The sequence below is a fragment of the Pyxicephalus adspersus genome, chromosome 10, assembly GCF_032062135.1.
Source record: "Pyxicephalus adspersus chromosome 10, UCB_Pads_2.0, whole genome shotgun sequence".
NCBI classification, from domain to species: Eukaryota; Metazoa; Chordata; class Amphibia; order Anura; family Pyxicephalidae; genus Pyxicephalus; species Pyxicephalus adspersus.
The window spans coordinates 10,021,754-10,035,478 of record NC_092867.1 but is presented as its reverse complement, the minus strand read 5'-3'; the positions used below and the strand labels follow the sequence as shown (position 1 = coordinate 10,035,478).

The window sequence follows — 13,725 nt, the reverse complement described above, 5'->3', positions numbered from 1 at the left end:
CCAAAGGACTTTTATTTAAACAGTCTAGAAAAGCTGCAACTAAGCTGTATCAAGTGCATCAGTGTCAGGGGGGAATATGTTGAATAAATGTGTTATTTCATAACGCTGCCTATCTTTTTTCTGGGCAAAGACAGGAACTTCTCAGCACCCCCTCGTAGAAATAAATTTTGTTCTCCTTTTTACAAAAGTATTTATAGTTTTACATTTTAAGTTTCGCAAAATGTCTACTTTCCCAGACCAAGCCCAAGTGGCTTATTACTTCCTACACCAACTTTCATCCAATCCTGCTTACTAAGTTAGTCCTGAAACTTTACAATGACTGCTGATTACTTACAACCCCTTCTTCTGACACTCATATACCAAGAATAGGTAGAATAAGTGATGTCAACAAAATTTTTAAAAATCATTCCTGACCTAACTGATCATAAGTACATGTAATGTCAATGTCTCTGAGTAGCCCCATTCATGAACCTGAACCAGTTCAAAGGGTGAATCTTAGCAAAGCTAATTGTTAGATGATAGTACAGCTACTCTTACATTGTACAATTTGAAATAAAGAATTCCTATTATAAGCCTAACAAGTACTGTCTAAATCCTGAGCTGAATTATGAAAACTAATCTTAAACTAATGCAATCACAACACTAACCATGTTTTATTGTTCAGTGCTTGAATAGATTTTGTAACCACATGAATAAAAATATGCAAACAAGGATTGTTTTAGTTGTTACTGAAATTCTGTGTTTAATTATAATGAATACTTATAACAGACAAATGCCAGGGGCCGCTGCCATTCTAGCATGTTAAGGAAATGTGAAATCTAGGCATAGAAACTGTCTTGTCACAGTAAAATAACAACGTGCTTGTACTGTAAACAGGCTTTTATTTACAATTTTACGCTATGCTGCAAACCCTTTCCAGCTCCAAATTAGATTGCAGGGTAATTGTGCATAGGAGAGAAAAGACAGCAAGGTCATCTCCCCAAGGTCATGGGGATACAGTTAATTTGACCTGAGCATTCCATTGTATTAGTAAGAGCATTTTGATAAATCAGGAACAATAGAATAACATACATACATACATACAAAACATTGAGAATAATAAAAAAAAAGTACTAAAGAAGGCAGGGCCAGTAGTCAGGCTTAAGTAACCAAGGGACAGAATTCACAACAAATCAAATAGAAGATACAACTAATATACATACTCAAAATAAACTGCCATCCTTTAAGTATACATGTCATCATAATAAAGTGTGAATTCTGCTGTTTCCATCTCCCATTAACCTTTTAATTATTTGTAGTGGTAGAATAGTAGTAGAAAGGGAAAGGGTCATCTTGCTGGTAGAGAATACACTTTCATCAGTGAAGCTGGGTTATACAGAAAACCCGGAATGGATTTCCTAAAAGTCCTTAGCTATTTGTTAGAAAATGTTTTCAATTCTGGACCAGATCCATTCCAGGTTTGCTGGATCATGCAGCTTCACTGGTAAAAGTGTATTCTCCCCAGCCTTGGAGAACTTTAATAAAAAAGAGGTCAATATCACAGTCATCCTGAAAAAAAGGGGAGCCTGTGAGGTGCTTCGGGATGAACTAGATGGCATATCAGAGCACTGTGGTAATGCTGTTAATGTCCTGAGGTCCCAATTTATTCCCTACACTTTGTATGTTGTATTTCCCCATGAAGAACATTTTACTGCCATAGAAGCCACATTAACTGGAGAAATACCAAGAGAGAAGGGAGAGCCACACATCAGTGCATCTTATCTGGCCATATACCAAGCCACTGTGTACAGCTTTTGTTATTATATGTGTAAATTATTTATAAAGCACTGACATAATACAAAGAGCTGTACGAATAAGTGGCGGTGTAGATGACAAACCTGCATACTTGATATATTAGGTATACACACGTGTATGTAGATATATTAGTTAGGCGCACACACACACACACACACACGTATGTACTGACCATTGTGTTGCTGCACATGATGGATATAAGATGTAACAATGTAGGATGCTTCCACACACATATCCTAAATAGACTCTTCACAGCATCAATCAGCAAAGTGCAAGTCTCAGACTTGTCTATGTTGTAGAGAAAGTAATCAGTCATATGAATCCAAATATAATGCCAGAGCCTAGGTATTACACATTCAACCATATAACTCTGAAAAATGATGCATTGTATCCCGATATTTTAATGCATTACCTTTACAGCACTGTAATCATACACTGGTAACATACTCAGTATTGGCTTTACTTCCCCACCAAATTCAGGGAGGATCATAGTGCCATAAAGATTTAAAATGCTAGCACAAGCTATATACACTATGCAGCTGTTTTTTCAAAGCATATATTATACAAGGATCGGGAGCTGAGCTTGCATTTCTTTCACTTTGCGGCTGAATTTGTATATCACAAAGACCAATGTGACCACAGAAAAATGAACTCTTACTACACTTGTCAACCAGTGTGCATTAGAAGTACTCATATTGAGAAAAGAATTAAAATCTACATAAGTTGAAATGCACCTTGGTTATTGCACTGAAGGAAAAATGTAGCTGCCATTCTGAAGGCTTAGCCTGTAAATGCACAGTGGCCTATATTTTCCAAAAGTTTTACCATGTATTCTCTGGATTGTTAAAGAATTAACGAGTAGGATGAACTTTGCTAGACTGTGATTTTCTCCTATTATGAATGTAGGCCGATTGGATTTGTTTTTTCCTGAAGACTGTTAAAAAAAAATATATACATAAATTATATCTGCCACCCTAAATGGCATGTCAATTTGATTCCTCGGTAAACATCTTCATAGCGTGTAGTCTTAGAGAACAGACACTGTATATGGTATTGGATGTAACTACTAAAAATTCACTATAATGCTTTTATTAGATGCTAATTTGTTTCAGTATTGGTATATCAGTAGAAAGGAGTGTGTGTAGATTGCAACAGAGGTGGTGGATTAACATTGTGTCAAAAAGAACATAGATTTCAGGGGGTCACCTTACATCAGTAAGCTTCTTTTCAAGCAGAAATTTTGCACTAGCTAGGCATTTTCACAAATGTTCTTATAGCTCTACTGGAGAAGCGTATTGAAGATAGGCAAAATAGACAACAGCTAAAAAAACTAAGTGATAAAGACAAGAAAAAGATCAAGTGCCCATCCCATCGAGAGCAGAAGATATTTAGTGAAAGTGGGCAGAAGTGCTTTGTGTAAAAGCTACATACACAAAGTCATTCCTCCAAAGGGGAAGCAAAGCCAGTTGACTTTACTTTGCAGGAATCACAAGGACTGTAGTACAGAAAAATGGCAACTGGTGCTCTGGATTCAACAAAGTTTGAAATAATTTGTCTGACAGATAGGAATGGAGATTATTGCATGAAAGAATGTCTGCAAATAAAGTCAAAAGAGAAGGTTCCCTGCCAGTTTGGGGCTGGCATCTCTGCAAATGGAGTGTGTGAAAAAGGAGGTAACTGATCATCTATGTGCAGTGTCCTATTAACTAAAACAGACATGTGAAGTAAAATAAAGCTATCTGCAGCTAAAAGAGAAATATGTAAATTTAAACACACAATAAATAATTTTAATTGGTACTGAAAGACATTGTGAGTGTCATCTTATCAGAGGCTTTGGAGGCCACACAATAGGCTGGGCTGGGATAAATCAAAAATACCACTAAACTGTGAACTGTAAATTCTGCCAAGCACTCAACTGCAAAAGACCTAAATTTATTTAACAGAAAGTTGTTTCTGTGTTCATCATGTTACAGTGGATACAGGTGCTACTGTAGCACTCTTCATTCATGCGCATTGCTCACCCACTGGTTACCAATTGGGATGCACCCAGGAATGCTGGGAAATGCAGATCAGCTGCTTGCTGTGTACCTGTGTCCAGAGCGGTTGTGTAAAAAATGCTCAGACAGCTTAACAACTACACAAGATAGTAGAGTAAGAAGAGTAAATCTCTTACTTGTTCTGATGCCGTGCACCCTTCAAATGTGCATGATACTGCTCCACTGAGTTCAGAACCATATTGCATATGTTGCAAGAATAGCTGCTCCGTAATGCTGCAGAAAGATGAAAACAAAATAATTAAAACCATACAAGCATATACATTTTTGAAAAGGAAATTTTCAAATAATAATTACTATTCTTATATTGCAGTTTCTTCTATTAGAATAAGATAAACATGGTAAAGGTATCAGATACAGTTATTTAGTGGCGAGTGCAATGCAGTCACCATGGTAAAAGTGTATTCATATAGAAGATATTTTCATGTGTTTACTAATTAGAACTTCTGCTTTCATTATAATTTCACACTATAATAAATAAAATACCCCTGCACAAATATACTCATAAGATTTCCTTGTTCTTATTACCATATTCTTATTATTAAGTCCATGGGAAACCTACTTAGCACTTGGAAATCAATCTAAACGAGTGTTGTGTATAAGTGCAGGACTAAGCTTATGAAGCAAGAAAGAACAATCCATGTTTCTAAAGGACTAAATATTATCAGCACAAATATCTATCAATCGGCAATGCAGTTTACCTTTCGTCATTTTTTTGTCTTTTGTCATTAAAACTCGACTTATTAAAGACCTTGTTGCCCAAGCAAACCTTACCAATGCCCTGCTGCTCCACAATGCACTGCCTTGTGTTGCTGTGGTTTTAACACACTTACCATATAATGCACTACATTTATTGGTAATATTATACTGTATATATTAAGTGTTGTCATACTACACAGTGCTGTAGAATAAGTAGGGGTTACAAATGACAGGCAGATCCAAACAATGACACAGGAGAAGGAGAGGACCCTGCCTAAAAGAGTTTACAATCTCTATTTCTGTGCAATGTAGTACATTGGGTTAGCAGTTCAACCTAATGGGCTGCTGAATGCAATAAATGGTAATGAAATACAATGGAGGGTGGTATTTCATCCAAGTAAGCTTACAACTCATATTTTGACATTGGTGTCTTCATAAAAGAACAGGGCAGCACTTCCTAGAAGCGTCTTGACATAGCAATGTGGCTTTCAGTTTTAATGGAAATATAACTATTTTTAACCAAGGGTCTAAAATACAAGAATACATTTAGTTCTATAGTTTTTGTTAGTCGGGAAGCATTATAACCCCCCTGTTTTTTTGCTATCCATGACATCCTGTCCTGCTGACATTCGTTAATGGTTAATGGCTTGATATATGCTTTAATTATTTTATTTTTTTCTGACACAAAATGGGCTTTAATTATATACATGTAAATAAATCTGAAAGCCACATGTCAATACTCCTTTGGAAAGGGCAGTGCTGTCCTGGGACATATATAGCATGGAATAGGCAAGACACTTTTTACCATCTTTCATATCTTGCAGGCTTTAAGTGAAACAGCTTTTCCCATGCAGGTCAAGCACGTTCACTTTAATGCAGACTTCAACTTACACCTATACTTACCTTATTTTCACTCCCACACTGCTCTGTTCAGACCCTGGCAGTAAAGGAAAAGCCCCGCATAAACCAACAGTCTCTGTAGTACTGACTTCCCCAGGGCTATCAACTTTCGTACTATTCATGTGCTATCATATAGTTGAATCCTATGCTCCTATATACTTAGAAGGAGTGAAGAAAAGGTAAGTATATTCTGCTGAGGTATGGTGGAGTTGTTTGTCCCGCTCTGTCATGGAAAAGAACAGGCCTGCATAATGTATTAAATCCTAATTTCATGCTATATTTAGGAACCATAACACACAAATGGATATCAAACTGCTACAATTTAATTTCAACCTAAATCAGGAAACACTTCCATTTGCACAGATAGAAGTGTATTTTTATATAGCAGATAGAACGTAGGTACAATAGACAAGGAAATAAATACCAGCTATCAAACTATGAGCAAAGATTGATTACATATCGCGGGTCTCTTCCCTCTATTTCTCAAAGCTGTCATCTTGTCTTCAAATAATAAGTGACATGCAGCCATTGCTTGCATTACACTGTTGTATAAATCACAGCAGATGTCAAGGACATTACTTTCCCTGTCACTCTTTGGCTGCCTATTGCATGGAGAGAGTTACTGAAGTATTATAACAGCTGCCAATATCGAACATTAAGCAACTCTATTTTTGATGACAGCAGCATACAACAAAATGGGAGGGATCTGTTTCATACATTGTATCTAAAATCAATTCAAAGGAGATCAATTTTAAAATACCATAGAAATTTTTAACAACCAACCAGCAATCACCTTCCATGGCTTTGATTGATTTAAACTGTGAAAGGTTAAATCTAATTGGTTCAAATAAATAGTAAACCTTCCAGCAGTAGCCAGACATCCAACAAGAGTATATTGTATATATTTTGGCCTTTTAACTTTACAATTGCTAATAAGTTAGAATTAAAATAGTTCAAAATATGCAGAAAAAAGGGGACCTAATTGGCACATATATAAAATCAAGTAACAAAAACTTTTTATTTAGAAAATATTAAAACACCAATAAAAGATAATGCCATTTGTCTTAACATCCAAGAAGGCACAATCTGAATATCAATATTGCTTGAAGATCGAACCATAGTATATCAAATGATTTAAAGCTAACAGTATAGCATCTCACAACATTAAAGGGTGTCTCGACACGTTTCGCTGTCAATGCCGCTTCATCAGGATAAGAACGTTGAGAGATAATTACTTATAGCATATATATTATACATTACAGTATCTTGTCATCTTCATTCAAATATATATAGGGCCTCAAAGCAAACCAAGAGCTCATGATGAGGGAAAGTGCAAACCGACAGGCAATAACAGAGAGGAATCCCTGTATAGATGTAGATGAATTGCCACTTCAAAAATGGAGATAGACCACAGGTCCCAGCTCTGGTAGCTCCTGCCCTCAGCCTAGAATTAAAATGGGCCTAGTCAACCCCCATAATTGTGCAATTTATGGGTTTTAGGATACAGTGCATAGGACAGCACGTGGTTTCTGGCACGAGCATTAGGTATTCTTTTGCACCATTAAACAATATAGTAAAACACTTTCAACAGAATATTTACCAGACCAAAAGGGAAAAAAGTAGGAGAACTTTGTTTTGCTAAACTTATACTTCAAGCTGCCATTGGGTTCATTATTTTCTGTAAAACATTAGGTTTGATTTATGAAAGCTCTCCAAGAGTGGTGAAGATATACTTTCATGGAGGAGCCCAGTTGATCCAGTAAACCTGGAATGGATCTAGTTAAGGATTGAAAACATTTGTTAATACCAAATTCCATTTCAGGTTTGCTGGATCACTCAGGTTCTCTCATAAAAGTCTATCTTCTCCAATCTTGGGGAGTATTATTAAATCGGGCCCATTGTGTTCTCATATAGGTACTCCATTGTGGTAACACATTTAGGTTAGCACAAAATGAAATGACTATGATTAAAGAGCAGTATCCCATTGCAACCAGAAACCATTTATCAGATCTGACTACAATAATCCAATGTGTCTATAGTTGCCTAAACTTTGCACAATACTCATTTAATAACAGAAGAATAGCTTCCCAGCTGTGCAGCCTGAATTTCACTGCATGGGGACTGTCAATGCACATTCACAGTGTGGTCAAACAGCTAAAAACAATCATGTGTACTTTAAGGAATATTGGTTACATTTATTAACCACAGCAAGTAGTTTGGTGCTTTGCTTATTGAATTTACAACAGCACTGACGTCATGTTAAATGAATAAATTGTTTTCTAAACAGATGATTGTGCCATCAGGAACAGCTTCAGAATGTATTATTATTAGTTTAGAACATGGATTAGTAAATCATTCAACACATTTTCAGTATGTGAAGCTGGTAAACCTGACACTTTGATGTTGTACATTCTTCATAATGAAGGAGAGTCGCTGGATGTACTCAGTCTTGCAAGCAGATTTGTCAGTGCTATTGTAAATTCAATTAACAAAGCACCAAACGACTTGCTCTGGTTAATAAATGTAACCAATATTCCCTAAAGCACACATTATTGTTTTTAGCTGTTTGACCACACTAATGTAGATTAGAAATGTGAACGCCATCAGCTATTCCCACTTGTGAATTTGGATTTTTTTTGGCTCTGTGTCAATGAATGCATAATAATCCTAATGTCTTGCTTTTGTTGTGTCTGTATTCTATCAGGATGATTAGCATATCTGCAGAGCCTCATGCCAGGGAACGCACATATATTACTCTTACATACAAAACCCAAACTGAACATTTTATTTTGCTAAAGCGCTCTGCATAATAAACTACTGCCAATGTATTCTCTTAAATAAAATTATTGATTTGACCATCTTCCAATCCTTTATTGCTTTTCAGTTCTGTTCATCATTTATAGCCTCTTTCTGTCCACAAGCTAAAACGATGCCTGCGTGACATTTCACCAGGCAGAATTCTTTATGGTGATTACAGTAAAACAAATGCTGGCATGATGTAAATTGAAATGGCCATTTGTAGTCTCTATCAGAGATCCACCTGGCAAAAAGACAATGGAGAAGTACAATTGCAAGCCTTGGAAAGAGTGTCGTCACCCAATTACAAGAAGTCCATGGCAGGATTGTCAACCATTTGTTTAATAAAAGCCTCAGATTTAAACATAACAAAAATTACTTTTGAGATACCGGTAACATAATATAGCAATTATGGAACTTACATGAGTATTTTTACATAAATTGTACTATTTTAACTTGGTTGGGAGAAAGTGTAATAGGTGCAACTGAGGAAATACACATACCTCTCTTTAGCGAGGAGTATGGAAGGATTTGAGTATTTTCTAACATAAATTCCTTTCGGTGATTAACAGTAATATTTCATTGCGAAGGCATGGTGGAATGGTGGGTTAGTAGTAGGGTTTAAGAGACATAAGAAAACAGTTTAGTCACTTTGAAACAAATGGATTTTAAAGGTAGAAGCAGGTCTAACAAGGGTGAGGAATAGAGTTCCACAGAGTGAGGGCAGCCCTAGAAAATTCCTGGCTGTCATTGAACATGTAACGAGGTTATGAATGAGTCATTAGTAGGTCATGGTATACTTACCAGGGTCCTCTGCAGTCCTATTTATTGCTATTATTTTATACTGTCTAGAGGTTCTGAGTGCACAACCATTGAGCTAAATGCAATGAAATTATAATACATATCTATATATTTATATCTGGCATGCATAATGGGTATTTGCTTTAATTTACCTATAAGGGTAACCAAATTTTAAAATTACACACACTATTGAAATACCATGAAACATTATTCTATAATTAAAAAAGAACCCCATATACAAACAAATAATTATGAATTATGGTAAAAAAAAAACATTTAAAGCATGAGTATTAATCAGTTGATTTGATATTGAGTATTGATCATGAGTATTGATCAGTTGAATTGATATTGTCTTGCATGGTTCATTTCTTACTCAAAGTCCACACATTAGCAATATAAGCCCCACAGTGTACCAAAGTCCAGAAGTACTCATTATAAGCATCTGCATTGTCACAACCAGATTTCCTACTTTACAAGCACTGGATTTCTGAGTGAAATGTAAATTCCATAAATAGTAAATTGTTATTCAAAAGCGTGGGAAGCCAAACATAGTTGACCCTTTTTGAATAGTGTAGAAACATTTTTTAGTTTTAGCTATATGGGTTTTTCACCCAAGGTTAACACAACTTCTATTCAAAATTACTACATTGTTCACATTGGACACAAAAAATGTGTTAATTAACTTTTACCCATGATTCATAAATGTTTCTAATTAAATTCAATGTAAAAATTTGTGTTGTATTGGTACACCATATTTTTATCTCTTTTGTAACAAGGCTGGGGAGGGATTATCAGGACCAATCATGACAGACCTCTAATGTAGAGTTCTAAAAATGAGAAAGGTTAGGATTAAAAAGTTATGATTGTTTGCCATGGTATGAAAGTGCCAATGAAGAATTGCCCAATAGCCTATAGCCAGAGGTGTGTGCATGCCTACATAGAACAGGTTCTCATTGTTGAAACACACATATGTGACCTTGTGAGCTTTTTTTGCCATGGTGCATTATTTCTATCTAGGGCAGCAATCTATTTTAGTATAAGACTGTTCCTTTCAATTAACACATATTTTGTTGCAGCATACAAAATTTCAAACCCAAACTTTACACATAATCACTTACGAAACTACCATCTCACCATTCAACCCACTTGTGCAGGGAGAATTATCAAGTACTCCAGTAAAGAAGAACTTATTACTTTTTTTCGCAGAAACTTTGCAGTATATGATGCAAATCTGTATTTATTTTAGAAGAGCTAGGTATTTAGTGCATTTACAAAATATAAGCCTACAAGCTTTTCTTTTTTACCGGGAAGGATAAGTTAAATGCTTTTTCCTCTTAATAGGATTTTAGCTCATTATTTAATCATTAAACCAGTCATTTTAACGAAATGTCACAGTACTGTGCCTGACATTTTGTGATTTTATCCAAAATTAAAGTGTTGTCAGCAAGCCAGAGTCTATAACTATAATTGAATTTATGTGTAGACCATTAAAATCACATTAATATTGGCCATGTGTTTAGATAGCAGTGGGGGAAAAGGTGGAGGAGCATAAGGTACAATAAAGACAAAGACATTTTCACATTTGTGACTTAAAAGTAGTCAGATGAGGTGAAATGCAAAGTATGGCAGAATGGAGGACCATTGTTTTTTTGTGGCAGTTATCTGTCTGTACAGATCCCAGACTGAAAGAGAGACAGATTTGTCAGAGAAAACTCATATTGCAACGCTATTTTCAGATTGATATTCCTCCTATGATTTCAGTTAAGCTTGACAGTAGACAGAGAGCTCATTTCTGTCTGGCTTTGTATTATATGTAGTAATTCCAGCAATCCTGATGACACCACAGCTCAAAGCAGTCACTGGGGATATATCCTTTTATATTAGTTCCTTGCCATCTCTCTTTTTGCCTACAGAGGCTGATGGATAGCAAAGTACTTCACAGTATCATGGTTATAGAGCAGTGTTTCTCAACCAGGATTTTGTGGAACCCTAGGGTTTCACCAGAGGTTGCTAGGGGTTCCTTGAGCAATGTGTAGTGTGTGCCTCTTGGGTAAGTTTAGGTGACACCAATGATCTTTTTGGTTATCTGTAAGGGTGACATTCTTTTCACTGGCTGGTTATGTAAGAGGTAATGTTACTATTGATCATCACGCTAATGTGCTGTGAGCTCTGGATGAAATTATAGCAAAGGTTCCCTGATAACCTGAAAGATCTTTCAAGGGTTTCTCTATAGAGAGATAAAGGTCAAGAAAAGCTGCTTACATCACATTACCAACAAGCCAATATTACAATATTTCAAAAAGCAGACAACAAGTATCTTTGTATATTCTAAAATTATTATGGTAGCTGGTTGGATACAAAGAAATTAATTTAGATCCTCAACTCCATGGATACCTTTACACTGGACTGTTGATTGACACAGGTGGGCCTTTAGCTCCAAATAGGCCAAGCTTAACATTAACTTATGGGAGGGCTGGAGACAGGAATGCAACATGCGTATTAGCACAATACCCTAATAGCACAACCCCAATATGGAGTAGCTTTTACAGTATGTACAGGTGGTGAGGGTAAAGGATAACTGTACATAATTATACAGCTATACTCTATGCTTTATAGGCAGCTATAAATTTCATTATAAATCTTTCTGAACAACTCGACTCAACTTGCCACACAATCTCAGATATTATTGCATGTTTAAATTTGCAGGTTTGCCAATACCAATTAGTGGAGAAAAATACTTAGAAGCCCCAAGGCATCAGACATTTTAAGAACTCATGGAGCATTTGCTTCTACTGATAAAAAACGATATAACTAATATTTGCATGCTTGTATATGGATTTCTATAAACTTTGGTCCATTGGTAAGGAGTACCGATTTACAGTGATCCCCATTCCTATGTGGCTCACGTTTCCCTGCATACTGATCATGACATTTACATTGACTATGCGTGGTAATTGGACCATTTTTCAGTTACATGGCTTTACCCACGTGGATTACCTATAATCACAACATACATCTATCTTCTTCCCATCACACTGAAACATGGAAAGAAGCATTTTGTGGGTGAGTCAAGAATCTACATTCAAAGCGGTTTGTTAAATCCAATCTAATGAAGATGTAAAATCTGTTAATCTAAAATGGCAGCATTTTCAAAACAGTATTAAATGTTATGAAAAAGGTTTACAATTTGCCTTTTATTTTCAATAGCTCACCAAGAAAACCACCCTGTTCTTCTTTCTTGAATTGTTTTGAGGTTTCCAATTACCATCCATCTGTTTTTCTCAATTAAACAAAATGTAATTGCACTATTAGCATTTATCTGCTGTTTAGGGGGGAACTTTAAATGTTATCTGAGCTAAATAAATTCACATAAAGTTGTCAGGGTTTGTGTCCAAGTTTATCTATCTTGTCCTGTCTTGAATGAGGGAAGTCTCTGGGAGTCAGAATAGTAATACTCATATGTTTTACCAGGAGCATGACACAATATAGCTAGACCTAATTTAAAGCCCCGCTGAACTTTCAGTTTTTTTGGATCAAGTCGATGCACATGTTTTTCTTGCATTTAATGTATGTTCCTAATACATGTCAAACACAAGATAGCAACATCCCACTGACTGAGTAGTACACAAGGCCATTCAGAGACGGCGTTTGACCTGCTTTGTGTTGCTCTGCTTTTGCATGCAATATGTCCTATTGTGATGATTTTGAACTTCAGGCCATGCAAAGTATTATGGAAGAGCCTTTTCATGTTCAATGGATGTGTTTGCTTTTAAATAGTATATGCGTGTATTTGACAAGAACCCCAGTCAACAAGAGCCCCAAATGAGCTAACATAAGGATAGACTAGATAAGGATAGAAATATGGAAGCTGCCATTGCTGACTTAATAGACTTGCCCACACAAAATTTAGTTAAGTAGTAAATTTATTTTTTGCAAAGAGACAGCACAGGCTGTTCTACAAAAGGTACCAGTATAAAAAATCAGGTTCCAGAGTTGTCATTCTAAACCTGAATCCTAGCAAGACACTGACATGAAACAAGTATGGAGCCAGTGAACACTAAAAAGGCTGAAGACTTTATCCAGCATATTTGTTCCAGCTAAGTGACTATGTAATTGAGCCAGTATCAAGCTTCTGTACTGAAAGCAATATGTATACAGAATATACAGGAATCTAGGTGCCAGGTGATTAGTAACAGATTTAAGTGTCATTAACCACAGTGATAATGAAAGCCTTTCCGTGTCAAGATTGTTATGCAAGACATTTATACGTTATTGTGGCATCAGCTGTGGTTTTGTCAGTTTAATTTTCATAGTGAAAACAACATGCTTCACTAGTAGCAAATAATATCACCTTGCTGGGAAATAGAAGCCGATGCTGGCAGGTGATAATACATGGCATCAAGGTATTTTTCATGGGCTGAATAGCCATCCTTCATGCATTACAAAGTCAAGACCTGAAGCTTTCAGATGAGATCTTGGCAAAACGTTCATACCAGTGATAAAGGGTAGTGGTAAATACCATTTAAATGGTGTAAAAAGCAACAGATCTAGAATGTACAGGAATAAAGTATGGGTCTAGTATGACAGATATACCGTGTTTCCCCGAAAATAAGACACTGTCTTATATTTTTTTGGGCTTCCAAAAACACACTAGGTCTTATTTTCAGGGTAGGTCTTATAT

General features: G+C 36.0%; 1 protein-coding gene across 5 annotated transcripts in view; it reads right to left on the bottom strand.

The window, feature by feature from the left end:
* Nucleotides 1–13,725, bottom strand: part of LOC140338836 (zinc finger matrin-type protein 4-like) — a 289,898-nt gene that overhangs the window by 40,867 nt on the left and 235,306 nt on the right. For all 5 annotated transcript variants that reach the window (XM_072423151.1, XM_072423152.1, XM_072423155.1 and 2 more), the window contains one exon: nucleotides 3,968–4,064. In XM_072423151.1, the coding sequence (XP_072279252.1) occupies nucleotides 3,968–4,064 (97 nt within the window). The remainder of the gene's footprint in view (nucleotides 1–3,967; nucleotides 4,065–13,725) is intronic.